This window comes from Macadamia integrifolia, chromosome 7 (genome assembly GCF_013358625.1).
Source record: "Macadamia integrifolia cultivar HAES 741 chromosome 7, SCU_Mint_v3, whole genome shotgun sequence".
In the NCBI taxonomy this organism is placed as follows: domain Eukaryota; kingdom Viridiplantae; phylum Streptophyta; class Magnoliopsida; order Proteales; family Proteaceae; genus Macadamia; species Macadamia integrifolia.
The window spans coordinates 34981870-35003328 of NC_056563.1; the positions used below are offsets into that span (position 1 = coordinate 34981870).

Below are 21459 nucleotides of genomic sequence, written 5' to 3' on the forward strand. Positions count from 1 at the left end.
AAAAAAAAAAAAAAAAAAAAAGGGGTCTTTTACATGTTATTATGTCTAGTGAAATAGTATATTGGTTAGTCCATGTGATTCCTACAAAAAAAAAAAAAGTTTATCCATGTTATATAAGATTCACAAACATCTTAATGGCTAAATTTTAATCCTAAATATACAGGAAAGGTGTTCAAACTCTTATTCAAAATTATATAGTAAAATATCAAAAAATCATCAAACAAAGGTGCATATAAAATACAAAAAATTTTAGTTAGTTTCTTCGCTCACTTTATGATAAAGTTTTTGTTTTTTGTGAAACATTTAATGCTAAAATTGTACCAATAAGATGTTTACCCACTTCCACAGTCATACGTCATATGGATTAACCCAAATTGCCATGTGAGCAAATAATGAAACTTTTTGTAAAAAAAAAAAACCTTATATTTATCCATTTTTTTTTTTAAACATTATATTTAACTATGCCCAAGGCAATAAACCCTAATTAAAAACAGAAAAAATTAAGGGAATAGCTCTCCTTTGATTTCCATGCTATTGACCTTTGACCCCGAGGCCCGAGGTTCCTCGTGGTCTGGTCCCACCTTACAAGTCCCGCTACCACGTTCGTCTATAAATTCTAACAGCTTCGCCCAAGCTTTTGGTTTTGTCACGGATGAAGAAAGAGGAGAAATCTTCTAACAGAAAGAAAAAAAAGAGGAAAGAGGAGAAATCAATCTTCTGCTTTCTTCCAAAGAGGAAATCATCCATCTTCTTCTGAGATTTTAAATTCGGTGATGGAGTTGGATCCTCGACAGTACGAGCACATTGTAAGTTTCTCTTACATTCCTCTATCTGTTCCGTTCCATGAGAAGAAATCGAAAAGGAAAAAAAAAAGTATCAAACTCTGTCGTCTTTGAACTTGTCGACTTGAATGGCTATACGTATTTGGTTGATGGATTGTTGTCTTTGAACATTCGCCCTTCTTCTAATTCTCTATTTGCTTGAGCTTGATAATTGAAACCCTTGGTTTTATCTTTTGTGTGTTGGTTTCGAACTTGGGATTCTTACTTTGTTGTTAATTGGGAAGAATTTTATTTAATCAATCATTGAATGCATTAGGATATGCGAAAGTGTTGTAGTTTAGATTCCTCTGTAAAACCATCTTGTCTATTTCAATAGTGGAGGTTAAAAACTTGGACGATAAATTCGCGAACTTTAAGTGAGGAGTTTCATTTTGTTTTATGGTGTTATTCTGACCTAAGAATTGATCTTCCGAGTTGAACAGTCCCTGCGTCCCAATCAATTTGGTACGTGGTGTTAATTCAGTCTGTAGAAGAAAGGTGAATTTGGAAAAGAAGATGAATTGTGTAGCTTTAATAGTAATTAGGTGCAAGAAATTGTGGTAGTCTTCTGGTGTGCCATGTTTCTTAATAGTTCTGCCTGATTGACTGTTAGATGTCGCATGGAAGTTTATGGGAGGAATTGTTGAGGTCTCTCAGTCAGTGTCCTCCGTAATGTAGAACTAGGATTGACAAGTCAACCTAGTCCCAATGTTGCAGAATACTCTTGGAGAACATTAGATCAAATATCAGAATAGTTCAAAACAGATTAATAACAAGGATGAGATCAGATCTGAGATTAAGAATATCAATCTCAGATTATAGGGTGTCAGAAATCAGAATAGAAGCAGATAATAAGGGGACTAATGGAATGATGAATTAGGTCTACACAGGTTCTGAAAATTGCTAACAGAGTATGCAATTTTCTGGGCAGAACTGAGAAGGAAAACTGAATTTAATACCTGTAAGAACTTGAGCAGATCAATAACACTTTGTGTAGTTGAGAGAAGAAGAAGATGAGTTAAGGAAGAGGACCTCTTGTGCTTCACACCGCTGAGAGTCAATTGGATCAAACACCAATTCCATCAGCCTTGATCAAACACAAGACAAATCTCCATGTAGAAGACAATAGCAACAACCATTAATTTTTTTATCAAAATCATCTAGGCCTTTAGGAGCCTCCTCTTCTTTATTTATAATGTTAATGGGGGAGGGAATTACAAAATAGAAGGTTCCTTAAAAAAGAAACCAAATATTCTCCTAATACAATAGCTACTAAAAACTGAAATTAGAAACTAACTGAAATTAGAAACTAATTGAAAAAGGAAACTAACTACTAAGGACTTGACTCAATTAATAACTTGACTCATAAGGAAACAAATATTACTCAAATCAAGCCCAACTAGAAAGGAAACTAATGAAAATGGAAACTAACTAGTAATCCCGTACTCAATCTTAGAGCCCCCTTTTTAGACCCATAAAAGTGGTCTATTACACTCAAAACACATGGGATCAAAAGCCTAACATGTATGGAACCCAACCCTAGGCTTATTCCTAATAAAACAAGCCTATTTTGGTAAGTAATCTGCATCACTCCGTAGTCCATACTATGCTGTTTTGCTTAAGAGTTCTGCTTGATTGGCTTTAGGGAACACTGTGAACACTCAAGTTGGATTGGGAATTAAATAACAATCAACTTGTTTCCCCCTTTTGATTTAAAATGCCTTGGAAACTGTATTCATTTTCTTCTGTCTGGGTCGTTCCAAATTATTCGGAGGCTATGAACCTATTTAACTGTAGAGAATGGAATGCAGTGATGGACTGATTATCTGACAATTGTCTTGGCAGATTTATCAAGACTAACCTTTATGGTACCAATTTTCAACAGTCAACATTCTTGTAAAAGCATGCCTTTATGGTTCTCATTTTCAGAAGAACTATCCTGCTTAAGCGGCATCTATGATTCTTTGTTACATGTTATTTTTGTAGGCAAAGAAATTGGTTTTTGTTGGTGTACGATGTCTTGTATTCCATCACAGTTTAATCCAGGGAGTATTGGTGCAGTGCCTCGACAGGCAAGACAGCGGTCCTGCCCACGGCTCGTTGTAAGGGGGCTCCCTTGCATAGTGGGGGTGTCCGGATTAGTGTTTTTCGCTATATATTTGTAGCGAGGGTTTCTTTCTCTGTAATGCAAGCAATATTGTGAGGTGTGAGGGACGAGCGTTATAACCCTATTCTCCATTGATAGTGAAGTAGGATCTCATCTCACCGGGGACGTAGGCAATCTTACCGAGCCTCGTTAATCTATATGCATTGTTTGTTCTTGTTTTTCCACTATCTTCTGCATTGTTTTAGGGTTGCGTTTTTATAGTTTCTTCATAGATTTCTTTCTTCTCTACCAGATTGACTCCCAATGGATGGAAGGCCTATATTTGCTACTCAAAATGCCATTTCATGCTTATGTGGGACATGGAGCACAAAACCTGCTCTCAAGAGTCATGACCTTTGCAAATGCAAAAAATGCTACAATCTCTGGATGATAGGAGTTAGAAACCTCATTTGCTTGTAATTTGACAGCCACTATGGCTCTGGTAATACAGGCCGAAATTTCAGTACTTGGTGAGCCATATGGTTGCTATGGGACCTAGAACTTTAAATGGTGCTAATTGATGGAGTCTAGTGTACTGCTCATTCAGTGCTCAGTTTGAAACAATATCCTCCATGTGGCTGGTTTATTCCACTTTCCTTGAATGCCCTCACTACTTGCCCAATTTATTGACCATTGTTCAAAATTTCGGATTTTGCCCCTATTTCATCCTCTTCTGAAACCGAAATATTTTGGTAAATTACGCATACAAATTTCAATAGTCATTTCATTTCGGTAATTTCGGCCGACTTTCGGGACACTATTAGCCATGTTGTGCTTCCACATGGCTAGTTGGCGTACAATTCTCATACAAATCCTTAGCCTAGTGATATTTGGGTGCATGTACATCATAGTTTTCAAGGTGTCGCCTAGGTGCCTTGGATGACTTGGTCTCGTTGGTTTCACCTTGCGTTTGGGCCCCCTCCAACACCTTGGGTCACCTAGACGCCGTGACAACTATGATGTACATAGGAAATTCTCTTTCTCCTGTCATATTGACTGAAACTACTCATATCTATTCTTTTTACATGTTTATATATTTCCATCTCATTTCTTTCTCTGTTTCATGCCATCCAAATTTAATTATCTATTGATGGATATGAGGTGAGATTTTTTGCTTTTAAGCTATCTGCTACTGAATTTTATTTAATATGATTTATCCTAATAAAATAATGACTTGAAATTTTGTGTTGCTCCTTTTCGATAGGCTAATAATGACAATGATGTCCGCAATGTTGTCTTATCATATCTTGTACATAATTGCTTCAAAGAGACTGCAGAATCATTCATTTCTTGCACTGGGATGAAGCTTCCTGCTGATTATCCTGTTGAGATGGACAAAAGAAAACGTAGGTGATTATTCCTTTCTTTTGGATGGGAAAAGTGGATGAATGGCCTTAAGCCTTCTGTGTGTAGTGCCTCCAGTGGTAGTCTTGATCCCAATATGGATAACATTTGTAGGTTCAGAACATGAGTTTTGACTTTTCTGACACTTTGGTCTCACTTTTAAGCTGCAAGATAAATATCACAATATAACCTTATCTGCTGATGTCGTAATCCATTATCCTTTTTTTTTTGGGTGGGGGGGAGGGGGTGGGGAGGGAGGGGGCATTTGATAGAGGACACCATGCCTATATCATGAGCAGGGAAAGTAGTTAAAAGTGAGTCCTAAGTTTCATAAAATAATGTTAATGCCATTTTATGATAGTGAATGTTGTGGTATTTTAATAATTTTCTGACACTTTGATCTCACTTTTGAGGCATTTTTCCTATTTGTTTGTGGCTGAACTTGATCACTGAGATGGGTGTGGCTGTGTAGGTCCTCTACATGTGGCCATTTGGGGAAAATGCTCTTATGGAATGTTGTCGTATTTAAAGGATCGGAAAATCAACCGATCAAATGTTTTCCATTCATTTCTGGAGGAAAGAATCTACTGGGATTCTGAGCCCCACATGACTAGAGATGATGGGAAGGAAAAGAGTTCTGTTATTTTATGACTGGTCATGTCATTATGCATGCCCATCACAAGGCTTAAATGTTATAGCTTGGTGCTGGTTGACTTAAATAACTCCAGTATCTAACAACCACTCAAGACCTACTGTGATTTTTAATGACTATGCCATCATGTCATTGACCCGATTCAAAATCTTGATCTTACTGTTGCATTTGGCAACCAGATGTGGAATCTCTTAGTTGAGGGGTTAAACAGTTTCTTGAAAGGGGGGAAAATGTTATGTTTTTCCATTCCGTTGTCCATTATATCTTCTAATCAAGGCCCTTGTGTTTAAAAATCTATTGACTTGTGTTTCATATGTATTTGTGGACTTATTTGTATTGTACAATTAACTGAGTTTCCAACCTAATGTTTTCTTTGGTTTTTATCCAAGCAATTGTCCATTTTGCATTGGAGGGAAATGCTCTGAAGGCCATTGAATTGACAGAACAGCTGGCACCCAACATACTAGAGGAAAACAAGGACCTGCATTTTGATCTACTGAGCCTTCATTTTGTTCAGCTTGTTTGCTCTAGAAAATGGTGAGCAAACTGCAATGAAAAGGAAAAAAATTATGTGTATTCTTGTGCTGAATTCAATTTCCTTTGCAGCACAGAAGCTCTGGAATTTGCTCAGATCAAGTTGACACCATTTGGGAAGGTTCACAAATTTGTCGAGAAACTGGAGGTATGTTTTCAGAAGGAAACAGAATGCATTTAAGCGTCCTCTAGATGCGGCTGTTGATAGATTGTTATTAAGTCATTTTTATTTGGTTACATCTCTACTTGATCTGATATGTTTATTCTTAATATTGGGAAAGTAAAATATTAAAGTTGCCATAGGTTACAAGGACCCATAGGTTGTTGCTTTCGGACATGGAACCTTTTTGATTTGTAGCAAAAGGACAACTTTGCCATGATTATGAAGTTGAGATACTTTTATCTAGAAAGTCCTCTATATTGTGACATTACAAATGCGAATGTGTGTTTGTGGAGAATGAAAAACACCTGCCTTCTCCATAAAGCAAATTTGAGCTCTATTTTGCTATTGATTGATGGATGGATAATTGCAATTCATTGATGTTGGTGTCTTCTGGTTGAAATATCTTGTGTGTTACCGTTCTGGATTATCATTGGTCTCAATCATAATGGTAAGATCTGCCTGATTTTTGTTTGGGATGAAAGTGCCTGGATATTGTGAAGCATCAGGGTTGTCAGGATGAGAGATATAGGTATTTTCCCCCCTTCTGTTTTTTCAATGGGTTCCTCGCTTTGTAGATTGTGTTCTATAATTCAGTGGTCAAGGATTTTCAAGGCACTACAGTGTGCCACATCATCATTTTTGTTGTTGGGATAATAATATTTATTGTCCAATTATTCTAACATGATGTCATTCTCATATATCCATTTCTTTTTCATTATAATTAGTAGGTTTATCTTCCCTATGCTTTGCCACAATTACAGGATTTCATGGCTTTGCTAGCTTATGAGGAGCCAGAAAAATCACCAATGTTTCATCTGCTTAGTTTGGATTACCGGCAGCATGTTGCAGATAATCTAAATCGAGCAATTCTGGGTTAGTTTCTTCCTTTTGCAGCTTGTCTTTGTTTACTGTATCTGGCTCTAAGATTTCCATTGCCATTAAGTCTTTCTAAATTGATATCATTTTGGAAATAACTTAATACTTTCTGAGTTTTTGTCCTTACCTTGAACTCTTAAAACTTACTGCCATCCCTTTCCATGATTATTGCCAGCGCATGCTAACTTGCCTAGCTATTCTGCAATGGAAAGGTTGATACAACAAACCACCGTGGTGAGGCAATACTTGCATCAAGAGCTTGGAAAGGTAAAAACTGTGAATGAAAGAAAATTGATTCTTTCTTCTAGGATACAATGAGGCTGTCATGGTGGCTTACCCATTCCTATTTCCGAAATAGCTTTGGGAAGAAGCCTTTCTTTACCTCGTTAGAAAGTATTATTTAGTTTGTTCTCTTAATTTAACTGTGTTTCATCCTCTGCACTTTTGTTGTGCTATCATTTTTTTAGCTGTAATTTTTTATATCACCTCAAACAAGCCAAGGCTCCATTTTGTTGCGAGGGAAATTAAAGGGAAGAGAAGTGAAATTTTAAACATAAAAAGGAAGCTTTGTAATCATTATCTATCATGATTGTATAAACTACTTAAATTTCTTACCATATTTAGTACAACGGTAACAAAAAAACTCAGCCTTATCCCAACTAAATGGGGTTGGTTACATGGATCCCGTGCCATAAGAGAAAACGGATATTCATAAGAAATGATAGATGAGAAATGAGATGAAAGTAATGGTGCTTTTTAGATGTACTTTTTATTTTGCTTTTTAAATTCAAGAGATTGAGATGCAAAGTAAAATAAGTTTTTATAACCAATTATGGAATGATTTGGTGTTAGTAATATAATTAATTGGGGTAATGATTACAGAAGTTCCGTTTTTAGGTTTTTAAATATTCACTTCCCTTCCCCTTAATTTCCCTTGCAACCAAACAGAGTCTGGGCAGTTCTGGTCTGACAATGTGCTAGAATGGAGAAATAGTTAATTGTAACATTCCCATGGCATATAGGCTACTAATACGTTTTTTTCCAAAGCGAGTTCGCCACCAACCGTAGCGGCACCATCCGCTAAAATTTGTCCCTTTTTAATGCATTTACTCGGGCGAACCTGGGGTTTTTGGTGCATACAAGTATTTTTGTTGGAACGTTGGTGTGTTAATTTCCTTCGAATAGGTTTGGTGCACTTACTCTTATAACTCGTGAGCTGGCAGGATGGACCTCCATCATTTTCTTTGACGTCTTTTCTGAAGAGCTGAAAAGAGCGGGCTGAAATTTTCTGCAGGCAAACAATGGGGCATAGTGCGTTTACATCAGCTCGTTTGGTGTTATAATTTGGTGACGGGTGCAGTATAATCTTTGAACTGTGCTCAGTATTTAAAGATTTATCAGAGCAGGTCTCATGTATCCAGTCTTTGGCATTTTGGTGAGATATGCCTTTCTCATTAAGAGGCTAGAATGAAAAATGGGGCTGGTATTGGAGTGAGAAGTTGCCTATTTATGGGATGTTGGTCTTGCTGATTGAGCGCATAGAAGGTATATGTTTGCATGCTGTTGGAGGTTGTAAGTGAGCTTTCAGTTTTATTTCTAGTCGTTGATTCGCCATTACTGGTAGATATGAAAAGATGAAAAATTTTAGGGATCACAATCTTTCTTTGTTGGAAATTAATTGCATGTAATTATTGTGTGGGAGGAAAAAGTTGTTTGCTTGGCTCTGTTGTAGTAATGCTTAGTTGAATTAAACTGTTGTTGCAGTATACTCTTTGGTTATAGCCTTATGGGTCACTAAATTTAACTTGTGACTACCAAGGAGATACTGTTATTGCATTTTCTATTTGCACGTGTGTGAAATTATTAGATCTGAAATATATTTGACTGTTACTCATTTCCCCTTCCTCACTATAGAGGATGGAAAAAGGGTGGTTCTCGATATTTGGGTTCCATGTAGATGTTCATTCTTTGATATGGTCGAGCGGTGGCTTGATCCATTGCTGCCGGATAAACTGTTTCTAAAATGTGACAGTTTATCATATTCCTCAAAGAATTGGAGAAAGATACGTATCTAAATCTTGTCTAACCCCTCTAGTCTCTCTAGCTTGCATTCGCTAGCTGGAAGGACTTGCATTCACATCAAGGCTCTCCAGTCAGTTGATGTGCACTGGAGGGGCTGGAGAGGATTTGGAGGACATTATTATGGATTGGGATCATCTCTAATGACTCTCTAACCTTTTACACGCAAGCTTGACTATGTGCCTTAGATGTTGGATTGCAGAGTTCAAATGTCTGTAGTGAGCGTTGAGGTGCAATGAACATCCAATGGTTAGGAGGGTTTAGCCAAACATTCTAGTTGGTGGATGTTGCATCCTCATTGTCTCACCACAGACGATTTTGACGCCGAATTGTGTGTATGTTAGATGTTGAGAGTGAAAATCATTTGGAATTTGTTGGTGGCCAGAAGTAAGTTTCACTCTTCCCTCATATGCAATCTTTCACCATGGCCTGAGAAAAAATTTACTTCTTTTACCAAAAAAAAAAAAAAAAAAAAATTGAGAAAAAATTACTCTCCTAAAACTAAATGATAGGAGACAAGTATTTTGAAAACGCTGCTCACCTGGCATTTGACATGTGTCTGAGAGATAAAAAATTAACAAATTAATAGACCCAGATGCCTTTGACACGTGCAGATTCCCCCTTCGTCATTATGGGGGAGGGGAATTTGCATAAATAGAGAAATAGACATCCACTGGAGTGTTCATCACTTGATCTATTTTATAAAAAAAAAAAAATGTTCATCACTTGATCTATTTTATAAAAAAAAAAAAAAAATGTTCATCACTTGATCTAGGATCTATTGAGACAATCATCTCAGGCAGTATCGCCATTGTCGTCGTCGTAATCGTCGTCGTCTTCGTCATCGGGGATGGTAACAACATTCCTTGGCAAAGTTTGAAGGCCCACAACATTTGTCGCCTCTTCATTTATTCTCTTGGACAGCAATTGCCAAAGTCAGCTTACTTCCTTTAATAGCAGAGCGAGACGTGGCATTTGGGAGACTCAGAGAGAGCCTAAAGACCCTAAGAACAGGGGGGGAGGGTTCGAACTTCGAAGGTGGGGTTTGGAAATTGTCTTCACTCTTCGTCCCTTCTAATCGGATTTTAGGGTAATTCCATCCATCATCCAACCAGAAAAAAAGAGACCACAACATTTGTTTGTGGCCAACTGAAAGCTTACCTTTTTATTAAACTGGTTCTTCTGATATGTTATCTGTTGTTGTAGCTAAAAAGACGAGTTGTAACCATTGATGGGTATGTTGATGTGCCTCCCAATAGTGAGGAACAACTACTCCAGGCTGTTGCATCTCAACCTGTGAGTGTAGGTATATGTGGTAGTGAAAGAGCTTTCCAGTTGTACTCAAAGGTGTGTCCTTAAAATCAATTTTCAATTAAAAAATACTTTTCCATTAGGAACCAAAAGGCTTGATGTGGGGTTTTTCAATACTTTCCTAACAGGGGATCTTCTCTGGCCCATGTTCAACTTCTTTGGATCATGCTGTATTGATTGTTGGTTATGGTTCAGAAAATGGAGTTGATTACTGGATTGTGAAGAACTCCTGGGGAACAGGTTGGGGAATGAAAGGCTACATTCACATGGTGCGAAACAGTGGCAATGCACAAGGGGTTTGCGGTATAAACATGCTAGCTTCGTATCCAACTAAGACTAGTCCTAACCCCCCTCCTCCACCTTCCCCTGGTCCAACTAGATGTAGTCTCCTGTCCTACTGCTCAGAAGGTCAAACCTGTTGCTGTACGCGGCCGTTATGGGGCTTCTTATGCTTTTCATGGAAATGCTGCGAGCTGGATTCAGCTGTGTGTTGCAATGATCACGTTTCTTGTTGCCCTCATGATTATCCAGTTTGTGATACCCAAACGAAGCGATGCCTCAAGGTTTGTATTCCTTTTCTTTCACTTGATAAAACACTTATTGCCGACCTTATTAAAGAAATCTTCAAGCACATCATCCAATTGTGGTTAATCCTGTAAGCTCTAATGGTTGAAATTACTATACTGCAACCATAGTAACGAGTGCTTGCATTGCTTGATACTGGTACTACTAGAATACCAGAGCTTGATTTTCTTTCATGTGCTTATTTTGACTAACATGCCTGCAGAGTTCTGGGAACTTCACAAGAGTAAAAGTGATTGAGAAGGCAAGTTCTTTTGGGAAGTCTGGAGGTTGGAATTCTATTCTTGAGGCTTTGAATTGGTAAAATCACTAGCATTAAGGTACTGTTATTATTATTCGCTGTTTTTGTGATGATCATCAATATTGTTTCTTCACTATACTTCACATTATCTGTACATCAAACAGCACAAAATTTTATTTTGGTTCAGAATTTTCTATTTTATTGGGAAATTGTACTACGCTCAATTTCACCATTTAGATTTGTGGATCACTGAAACAAGGTGTACTCATCCTGTCAACCAATATCATCCTTTCCTCTGTATTATCTGATTTAATCTGTATTATTTTTCATTGCCTTTCTTCTGAAAGTCTCAAATCTCAAGAGACTTAAGAATATAAAATAAGGGGAAACCTAATTATAACCAAATGTGGTTATAATTAGATCTGTAACTGTGGCTTCTGCCACATGGAATTGCAAATTTGACTGTTGGATATCTAAGGAATTGCCTAGCTTGGCCGCATGTGAAATTTCCACCTCAAATTCAATCATTGACCCTTACCGTCTAATGTAATCCCCTCTTGCGTATATCCATGCACCCACTGTAGTCCTATTCACCCTTCCAATCTGGAATTATACTAAAATAACGTAGGGAAGTTATGTGTGGCACACCATATAGTTATACAGGCAAGAACTAGGATATGAGAGGGGTCACTACACAGAGAACCTACCTAATGGAAGTTTTTTCTATTTTGTATGTTGAATGAAGTTTTTCTTTTCTAATCTCAGTCCAGTTGACTCAGGATCAACTGATTGAACCCAGAATCCAAGCCTTAAATCCATAACTACAATGTGGGGATTTAATGCTTCGTAAACACTACTGAAACTTTAACTAAAGTGCATGAAAATTTCGACTGGTTCTACTAGTAAACTATTGAGTTTGTTGTGGCTGAGACTTGGGATTGGACATTTGTTTTCACTGCTTCCCTTTCTCTTATAACCCTTCTGGCCTTAGGGGATGAATATGGATCAATTTTGTTATTATGTGGGGGAAAAGAAAATCCCCAAAGTGATGGGGATTGACATTTTCATTGATTCTCAAATCATGTAGACTGGTTGCTTCTATATCATCTATAAAATTGAGAACAGAGGAGAAAGTTTTCATATATGTAGGGTGAACTCTTCGCCCATGAATCTACCGCCACTATTATCTGCCTCCTACAGGTCAGAGGTCCAAAATGCCCTTCATTATTCCTAGAGTACCATCCAATCACCATGATGACCATTGGCTGAAGAGATTCCTTTTTTCTGTGGGTGAAGAGAAACTCAGTCCTTTATCCAATATCATTGTTTGAAACATCAGTTGTTTTTTGTAGATAATCTTCCACAACACGATGGGGAGTGAATTGCATTACTTCACTATGATTATTTCGTCTATATCATTTATTCATGTTGTCCAACATGTAAAGGGTAGACATCGGAATTTCACAAATTAGGACAACTGTACCATGCACATCTCTACAGGACTCTCTATTCCCCCTCCTGGCTCTGGCTCTGGCTCTGGCTCTGGCTCCGGCTCTGGCTCCGGCTAACCTTGTTATCCTCCCTCTCCCTCCCTGTCCCTGCCCTATCCTACCCTGCTTGCTCACCCGCCCTCTGCATGGGTGGGGCTCCTCTCCTGCGTAATGGAAGCAGCTGCACAGATCCAGTGCCCTAAGGTGCCTTGAACCGTGTACCCTGGGTTCCGTGTTAAGGTATTCTAGGACATTGGATCTGAACTCCCACCTGAGGTTGCTACTTCACATCACCCACTTGTGGCCCACAATAATATTCAGTCCTTTACTCAACGTAATGGGATTCTCCGACCGTGTACCTTTTTGAGTGCACAATAATTTAAGTTTATAATTGTTTCTCTTGTTTCTTTCTCCTAGACGAAGATGAAGAATCACCGAAATATTCATGTTAATGTTTTCACGTTTGGCATTTCTTACGCGTCAAAAGTTAGAAGGAAATACAGAGAACTGAACCAAGAAGCAAGTGCCTTCTTCCGTTTCACCAGTTCTTGCATCGCTGTTGGTTTGAGTCATCCAAATTTCCTCTCTCTCCCTCTGCAAAATGGAATAATGGATGGAGTTACCCTTTTTCTCTGGCGACTTGTGATACAACCCCATATTTCTCTACATGGTTTATGCATTTCAACATTTCAGAAATATAAGATTCCATATTACAGGGGGCAGGCACTTCATCGCTCATTTTATGCCGTTTGCTCTCCTTGCCATTTGCTCACTATAGATATCATGCGTCCCTGACCTTTGCTCCTTGTAGCCATGGCCCCTTCCTTGATCTCCATCAATCCCCAGCCAGCACCTCCCTCACCAACCTCCACCACTACCCTATTTTGTCTCCGCAATCCCTTGCGTACATAAGGAGCTTTTGTTTGCCAATTTTAACCCACAGAACATTGTTTCTCTCAAGATTCTATCGTATGTGAATTTATAAAATTTGCCCCTACTTTACGCGAGAAAAAGACTTATCACTCTGTAGTGACACCTAGAAGGAACCCTCACCCCTTGATGGTGCAGGGACCATGCGAATATGCGACCAGGTACACTTCCCTTTTCTTATAAGGGATTCAATTCTAGTTTTAATCGTAGATGGTTCTATACTTCTATATCTAGACTCCAGATAGAACCCCAAAAACAAGGAGAAAAAGCAGACTCATTTAATTGCAATCTCAACAATTTTGACTCACGATTTCACTTTTTGGCTCAAAACAGCAAAACAGAAGAAGGGTTGCAGAAGATTTTTTTTTTTCTTCTTTTTACAATTCAATGAATTCTTTAACTATGGTTATTTAAGGGAAAGGAATGGGCACCTATTATAGGCGCCAAAGAGGGCAAATGTTTCAGCCTCCCAACACATTAAATAAAGAAAGAAGAGAGGGATGTGGGGGAAGTGAATTAGGCGATGAAGTGCCCCCTTTTGTCCCTTTAATAAGAATTTTAAGACTTCCGAACCACTAATTGTAACAAAAATAAGGTTATAAAAAGAGGAATTTCAGTTGCTGCTCCCCAGAAAGAGGTTCTTGTTACAGGCCCGTTTCGTGCCATGGAGAGTAAGAGCTGTTTATATATATTTCCAGTGAAGAATTGCCACTAAAAACTAGTAGTAGGCAACCAATTCCAGTTTCTCCAGTGCCCACCTCCACAAATAACTACTCCTCAGCTGCGAAAGATAGGGGGAATGGATTTGGATGTGAAGTAAGGACTGGACACCACTCTCTCCCCTTAATGGTTAGCTTTTAATGGTGTGATTTCTACTCGAGTTCCAACAAGTAAATATCAATACAAGACAATTCCAGATGGAGAAAAATGTTTAGTTTTCAATTATATGAATGCCTTTGTGCTTAATCTTCCTTGATGAATCCATCCACAAGTTCATGAATTTTTCATAGTTCAAAAATTTGACGATCCTCCATTCTGTACTTGGTAAGATTAAACACAAAGAGTAGTTCCAAATGTTGGGGTGGAGGCCAAGGAATTGGCATTCAAATCTAAACAAGAATCACAACAATTCGAGTTCAACTGAGATCAGAAATGAAACCTTCTGTACCTGAAAGTAAAATGTAAAAGCCAGAGAGGATTCATCTAGTCGGGGCAAGCAATGGATAAATGGGAAGGAAAACCAATTCAAAGTTGATAGATGTTGCTCATATGCAACAACAAAAGATTACCATTCCTCAGCAAGCAATGTCTGTGGAGTGTGGATTGGGGGGGAAATCATGCATGCATCATCTTGGCTATGAAGCAAGTTAAACAAGGACAAGGAATTGATTGGAGGAAAACCAAAATAAGCTTCAAAATTTACAATCTTTACGATTAAATCATCCTTACAGTGAAAAGTAGTTGTTGCTGTGCATTAGATACAAAGTTTTCTATTTTCCCTCACCTCAGTGCTCACGCAGAAGATGATGGGAAGACATCTTTGACGGCGGAGGCAGCAGTCAAATAGTTCAGGGTATTCCTCAATGTCTCCTTTTCTCTCTTCAATCTCATCACCGTATCCTCGAGCTCCAATAAAGCTTGTTGTTCTCTGGGAGCTCCTTCGAAAGTACCCCCCACGAAGAAGGAAAACGGCGTCGGAAACAAATTTCGCCTCAAATCCTGAGTTTCAGTCTCCGGCTTACCATTCAATCGATTAGACAAGCGGATAACATCTTTCATGTAGGTCTCCACCTCATTCGCTAAGTTGTTAAGATCGTTATCCCCGTCCGCCGAGGGTCTATCCTCCAGCCAGTTGACCTTGGCAACCAAGTAAGGTTTGGTGCGGACGATACTCGAGACACGGAATCGCTCCTGGCCCTTACAGATGAGGAAGAATCGGTCATCGACAAGGCGTTCGTGCTTCACAACCTCCCCAACGCAGCCGACGTCTGCGGTGCCTGTGGCGGTGTCGCAGTAGATGACACCGAATCGGAGATCGGTCTGGAGGAGGGTGTGCATCATCATGCGGTACCGGAATTCGAAGATCTGCAAGGGGAGGATGGCACCGGGGAAGAGGACCAAAGGAAGAGGGAAGAGAGGTAGTTCCACGAGGTCATCGGATTTGGGGGATCCGGTGTGGTGCTTCTCGGAGAAGGAAGAAGCGGAGCAATGGAGACTCGGTCTACGGCGAAGACGATGATTACGAGTACGAGAAGGAGAAGAAGCTATGGTTTTGTAGAGACGATTGGGATTCTTGGATGAATCAGGGTTTAAGGAGGAAGTAGGAGATGGGTGTAAGTAGGGTTTGTAAGTGAGGGTAGAGGATGAAGAGGGTAACAGCTGAGGGAGTGCCATTAATGTAATCCTTTCCGTCGTCTCGTCGAAGGCTTTGAGGGCTTCTTTCAGACAGCTTCTGAACTATGAAGAAGAACAGTGATAAGCAGCATAGATACTGGAAGATCTGTACCTCTTCGTTTTCTCCATACGCAAATGTAATAGTACAGCAGTGATGATAGGCTCTCTACCCTTTTCTTCTCTCTCTCTCTCTCTACAAATCTCTACAAAATCTGGTGGATAGCGTAGATTTGAAGGTGGAGGAAGGGATGTTGTGGATATGGCGAGAGGTGTGGGTGGAACCGTGGAATAGGAGAGAGGGAGAAACGCAAGGATATCCTAGTTGAGAAGAGAGAGAGAGAGAGAGAGAGAGAGAGAGAGAGAGACCCAGCGATGATGGGACCGTTCTCAAATTAGGGATAAGCGTTGAGTTGAGTTTTGAATCTTTGATTGGATGCTATGGTTCGCAGTTTCTCACGTGTCAACAGTTTATTTGTATTTATATGACACGTGTGTTCATGTTTCAGATATTCAGTAGTAAAGGTGTCAATTCTACTCAGCAAAGATAAATGATTCAACAACCCGTTTAAGAAAAAAACTAAAGTCCAAAAATCGACTGGCCGTTTATTTAGGGCCGTTTGATTTTGTTTTAAGAAAATGTTTTTCCGTTTTGTTATGTGCAGAAACGGAAAAACATCAAAAAAATAATTTTATTTTTCTGTTTTATATCACTTGTTTTTAGAAACAGAAATAGAAATTTATGCATATTTTTATATTAGGAAAAAGGAATGGAGAATCAAATTAGACTTGTTTTTCTGTTTCTAGAAACAAGTGAGAGCAACAAAAATTGTGAAAAACCCAATACTTCACTCGACCTACCTAAATCCCAACCCCAACCCATTGTTGAAACTGCTCGAGATTCAAATGCAGCAATTCCAACCTAGTTGTATGAAGCTCACAGTTTCAAATTGTCTTCATTCTTCTGAAGCTCATCTCCATGAAGCATACCTGGAAGTCCAATGTCATGCCTTCACTCTTGAGTTGCATTCCTATAACATCGTGCCTTCACTCATGTTTTGAACTCGACTACACTGTTGAAAACGTTTTAGGAAACAAAAAAATCTAGCACTTTTTTGCAATTCTAAAAATCGTTTCTGAGCACAAAAACAGAAAAAATTGTTTTTGCTGTTTCTAGACACAGAATCAAGAGAAACAAAATCAAACGAGCCTTGCGTCCATGCTCACCATATGATTCGGGTGGTCACTGTGCAAGGGTAACAAAATGATGAGACTCGACTGAGCCCAACTGGGTGACACCCCCATTCAATGGGATCAGTCGTAGAAAAAGAAAAGCATTGAGTAGGATGTTATACCAAGGTTTTATTTTATGGTAGCCGGGTACCAATATTGATTTAGGCAAAGATGGATTAGTCATACCAGCCTGATTTCAATAAAAAAAAATTCCTGCAAGAGCAATGCAAGAAGGTATATATATGCACACGACACCAATGAGGGGTTAAATGATGGTACCATCCAATGGGGTCTACATGGGGAGCCATATGCTCACAATAGAAGAGAATGTTAGTGCGAGGCCCATTGCCCATTATGTGAAAAGAGTAAAAAAAAAAATCTATACAAAGGTAATGTAACATTCTTTTTCCATATGTATATGATAGGAGAAAAATATTATTGATAGGTTGCATGACTCCTGCTCCCAAACATGGGGTGGTTTGGGAAAGGGGGGGGGGGGGGTGTGCCAAAATGATGGCCATGGTGAAATGAGAAAATTCCATCCAGTTAATGCCCCCACACATGTTCTCATTGGCCCTCATGTTGATGCAGGGCCACACGACCAAGCAACGATGCCCCACCCATATGACACATATGATGTATCGGGATTGGGGTTGTCAAACATCTTTGTCTGCTGTCCAATTCCAAATTTTGAATCCATGAGACTTACCCATATTACTGGGCAACACACCTCCTGGCTGCTGCTCAGTGATAAATTGACAACAACCATTATAATCTGAAAGTGTTACAAAATAACCACTTCCTAGTATGCATCATCTTTCCAACCATGAGCTTAAGCTGCACCATTTGCAGAGATTTTGAGCAGAACTGTATCTTTCTTGAGGCACCCTCTATTGCCTCTAATGTCTTGTATTATGTGACTAGGTTGTGGGCTCTCAAGGTCCTTAAATGTCCATAGGATCATTCGAGAATTTTGCATCTCTTTATTTTCCTATAATTGCTGAGATAAAAGGTTATGGGACTTTCATCGTATTTACAAAGAAACATAAAGAAGAGAGCATGTAGCAAATTCTCCAATGTCAGTGAAAACTGCTATCATCTCTTTCTAGAACACGCATTTTCTACGCATGAAGATGTGTGTGTGTGTGCGTGCGTGTGTGTGTGTGTGTGTGTGTGAGAGAGAGAGAGAGAGAGAGAGAATATCATGAAATAGTCAGGTCATCCCATTCTCCAAGCTTCACTCTCCCCCCCGCCCCCCCTTCACCCACTTTTTTTCTTTTAAAAAGCAGAGTTCCTAGTCCCTGGTTGTTTCTAATCCATTACAGCTACATTCAGATCCAATCTTTGCGAACTTTCAAACAGAAAACATCTGGATTTTGCTCAATCAGTTCTGCAAGCAGCACCCAAAGAGTCAGAGCAGGGTAAACAATATCTCCGAAATCCACATCAGGTTTGGGAGGTCTTGCAGTTACAGAATCTTGTGGAAGTTCAAGCCCCAGGCCTAAACCCTTGATAAAGATTCAAGCCCAATGACAACCCCATTCACACCCTCTGCATGCATGCCATTGTCAAACCTGGATAGAGAATCAAAACTCTTAAGGATGGTTTGATCCGTTACATTGGATGCCCTTCACTTCTTAATTTTGCATTCACTGTTGGCAATATCCATCATAAAGGAATCCAAAAAAATAAGAGCAGAAGTATTCAGAATAAAGACCAAACAAAATCTCAGAGAAGTCCCTTCCCTTTAAATGTTATGTCCTTTAAATGTTATGTATGCCTCAACAAGGGGGAAACCCATTCATTTCGACACAATCCAATAAAAATATGGCAGGAGTTGGAGAGTAAAAGAGAACGCCATGAATAAAGAAACATCTGAAATAGTCTTGCATCTTATGGGTTGGGATGATATATATAGAAGAACTTGAGACGGGACACAGAAACCCAGAAAACAGGAGAGTTATGATACCTATTTACAGACCAACAAGAACCTCCTTGAACTTCCATGGGAAAGGTGTGGCTTTACAAACACCCAGACCAAATTAGATATGACAGTATGTGAACCAGCCTCATTCCCATAATATGCTGCTAACGATAAGTTTCTCTAAATTTCTGTTTGCCTAAAAGCCTCCGAGAGAGAGAGAGAGAGAGAGAGAGAGCAAGATTACTCAAGAATATCTCTATCTTGCTGCATATGTATGTAAAGGTAACCATATCACCTCCTTCGGCGTTTGGTATCCACCTGAAAACCACCATAAAACCACATATATTAGTGCTAAGTACATAAAATTATGGCAATGTCTTGGCTGTGAATTTTCAGGAACATGGAAAAGTATGGGACCCATATAAATGGCTGTGTATCATAAGAGCATCTGGACACACTGTCAGATTTTATAGCCAAAGAAAAACAAAGTGCCACTCCTGGCCCCACTAATCAGCTTTGAACAGAAAATCATAGCCAATTCTTTCAAAGTATTGACTTAGAATGGCAAATCAAGGCTTCAAAAGGGGCATAAATTATAATCCAAGAGTTAAAACAGTACGTGTGTACAGACCCTCTAAACACACGATGTACAAATCACAGTTGTCAGGGCATCACCTAGCGTGTTGGATGGGCAAGGCGTGAGGTTGCTTTATTTTGGTGAATATGGTACTCACAAGGTATCACCTTCTACACCCTCACAAGATTTTGAACTTGGTGTGGTGTCATATTCATCAAGTTTTTATTATTGGTTTAGACGCTATAATACACCAATAGTACAATGCCATGAGAAACAGATATTACCATGTAAGTTATGAGGTGTAAACCTAAGATTCAAAACTAAATGTATATTCTTTCCATGCACTTTGGTCGCCTAAGTGCCTGCCTAGGTAACAAGGCACCTAGCCACTGCCTTGATGCCTTGACAACTATGGCGCAAATACAATAAAACACTGGAGGGAAAATAGCGCATGAAATTTACCTTTGTTTCTGGGTGTCTAGAAGCATTGTGAGAGCTGTTCAGCTTCTTCTGATCTTCAGAGGAGCAACCTTGACAGAAGAAGTGTTCAAGTCTTTTCGCTTCCTCTGGAGTAAGATCTATACAATGGGGGTGGAACCTGGACCAGAAGCAGTATAATGTACATTTTAAATGTCTAAGAATATAATTTTCAGACTAAATTCATAGAACTGGGAAGCAAAAGAACAAACAAATTGATCCAACTAGAAAGGTAGTCTTTATTATCCAAAACAACTGAAGTGGTGGTTGCATGAAGCAATGACTTTTTCCTCAAGGACCTTAGCATCATAATCATAAACTATGTCCTCAAGAAGATAATATAATCCATTTCAATTATGGAAAATACATCTTCCGGTCTTCTGCGGAGATGCATAACAAACTCCATAAACTCCTGTTGCCAAACAATGAAATCTTATATAGTTCTATTTATACTATTTCATAGTAGACTATAGCTCTAGCATGCATCCATTTAAGGAAGGAGTACAAGGCTTCAAAAAGGATATCTGGCATTCACTAGACCAGGTAAAAGTGCATCTAACAGATTCCTGAAAATGCCAACGGTGCAATCTGGGTCAGAATAACCCTCATTGGAACGCTTGAGGGCCCACCCAAACAAAGAAACACTCAATTACAAGATTAAGTGACAAAACAGTTGATAGATTAATGTTTACAAAGAGGGTGGCAATTCTGTGAATAAGTTGAAGTTCATAAGGGGATGGGCAGAACAGTAATTTGCTAGAACTCCAAAACAAGAGCAAGGATTATAACTTGCTAGTAGAAAGGGTAAAGAACTAAAAGTAAAAATAGGACAATAGAGAATATGGGAGAAAGGGGAGGGGCATTGAAGGAAAGTAAGAAATTAGAAATAAAAGAAGTGAAATAGGGGTATTGTGTCCTATCTCCAGGCTCCAGTGCAAACCAGAGGCAGAAATGAGGGGTTCTACGATGGAGAGAACTCCTTCAAATACTCTTGGATCGACCTGAAATTCTTGGACAAGCTAGGTGTTCCCTAGCCCTATGAACCCCAAGCAACTAACCTTTGAGCAGGGAAGCTGGAGTTTGAAAACAAGCTGCTGAAACCACATCTGGCGGAAGATCAGGTCAGATCTAATCTTCACAATGAAGCTCACAGCACACACAAGCTTTCAATCTCGAGCTTGGCAGTTTGAATCAGCCCCAAGAGATGAACTTTGTTGCAAAATCTCAAGTAGAAAAGTGATCAGGGAAGGGAGATCAATCCCCAATCTTTCTGAGTTATCAGCACAGACAAAACAAGGGATGGGAAGTAAGTTCACGATACTCAGGTAAGAAAGGAACCACAAGAAGAAAGACAAAATAAGGAAAGAGAGATAGCAGGGAAGGAAGGAGAGAGGGAAAAAAAGAGAGAAAATACAAGGGCCAGCAGCCAACACTACACCATACCCAGCAAGGGTAAAACTCAACTCAATAATTCAATCAATTCAAATCTAAATTCTCCATCCTGTGGCAGAAAATTTAAAGAAGGAACACCCTTTACATAAAAATGGAAACCCAATTAAAATACGAAACTAAATAATCTAGGAAATTCATCAAATATAAAACTACCAAAAGATAATCTACCCACCCAAATAAAATAAAGATTGGATCCTATATTAACTACCAGCCCTATCTACCAAAAAAAAAAAAAA

General features: G+C 39.0%; 3 protein-coding genes and 1 long non-coding RNA gene across 5 annotated transcripts; 2 read left to right on the top strand and 2 right to left on the bottom strand.

The window, feature by feature from the left end:
* Positions 1-631: 631 nt before the first annotated feature.
* Positions 632-8288, top strand: LOC122083114 (glucose-induced degradation protein 8 homolog). Of its 2 annotated transcripts, none has more exons than XM_042650804.1 (7): positions 632-806; positions 4172-4313; positions 5353-5500; positions 5570-5645; positions 6422-6533; positions 6712-6803; positions 7760-8288. In XM_042650804.1, exons 1-7 carry the CDS (start codon positions 774-776, stop codon positions 7802-7804), a joined length of 648 nt encoding a protein of 215 aa, XP_042506738.1. In that variant the 5' UTR covers positions 632-773; the 3' UTR covers positions 7805-8288. The 2 variants fall into 2 exon arrangements, with proteins under 2 accessions (XP_042506738.1, XP_042506739.1); XM_042650805.1 differs by having other exon boundaries at positions 7831-8288.
* A 1177-nt stretch (positions 8289-9465) lies between these two features.
* LOC122084955 (probable cysteine protease RD21C) lies at positions 9466-11062 on the top strand. Its single transcript, XM_042653365.1, has 4 exons — positions 9466-9489; positions 9822-9962; positions 10055-10489; positions 10714-11062. Exons 1-4 carry the CDS (start codon positions 9466-9468, stop codon positions 10810-10812), a joined length of 699 nt encoding a protein of 232 aa, XP_042509299.1. The 3' UTR covers positions 10813-11062.
* Positions 11063-14536: 3474 nt separating this feature from the next.
* LOC122083421 (lon protease 2-like) lies at positions 14537-15922 on the bottom strand. The gene has a single exon (XM_042651226.1). The coding sequence runs from the start codon at positions 15561-15563 to the stop codon at positions 14682-14684; it is 882 nt and encodes a 293-aa protein (XP_042507160.1). The 5' UTR covers positions 15564-15922; the 3' UTR covers positions 14537-14681.
* Positions 15923-18521: 2599 nt separating this feature from the next.
* LOC122083965 lies at positions 18522-21428 on the bottom strand. Its single transcript, XR_006141781.1, has 2 exons — positions 19757-21428; positions 18522-19035 (listed from the first exon to the last, which is right to left on the bottom strand). It is a non-coding gene; the product is annotated as an uncharacterized LOC122083965 (long non-coding RNA).
* Between the last annotated feature and the right edge of the window lie 31 nt (positions 21429-21459).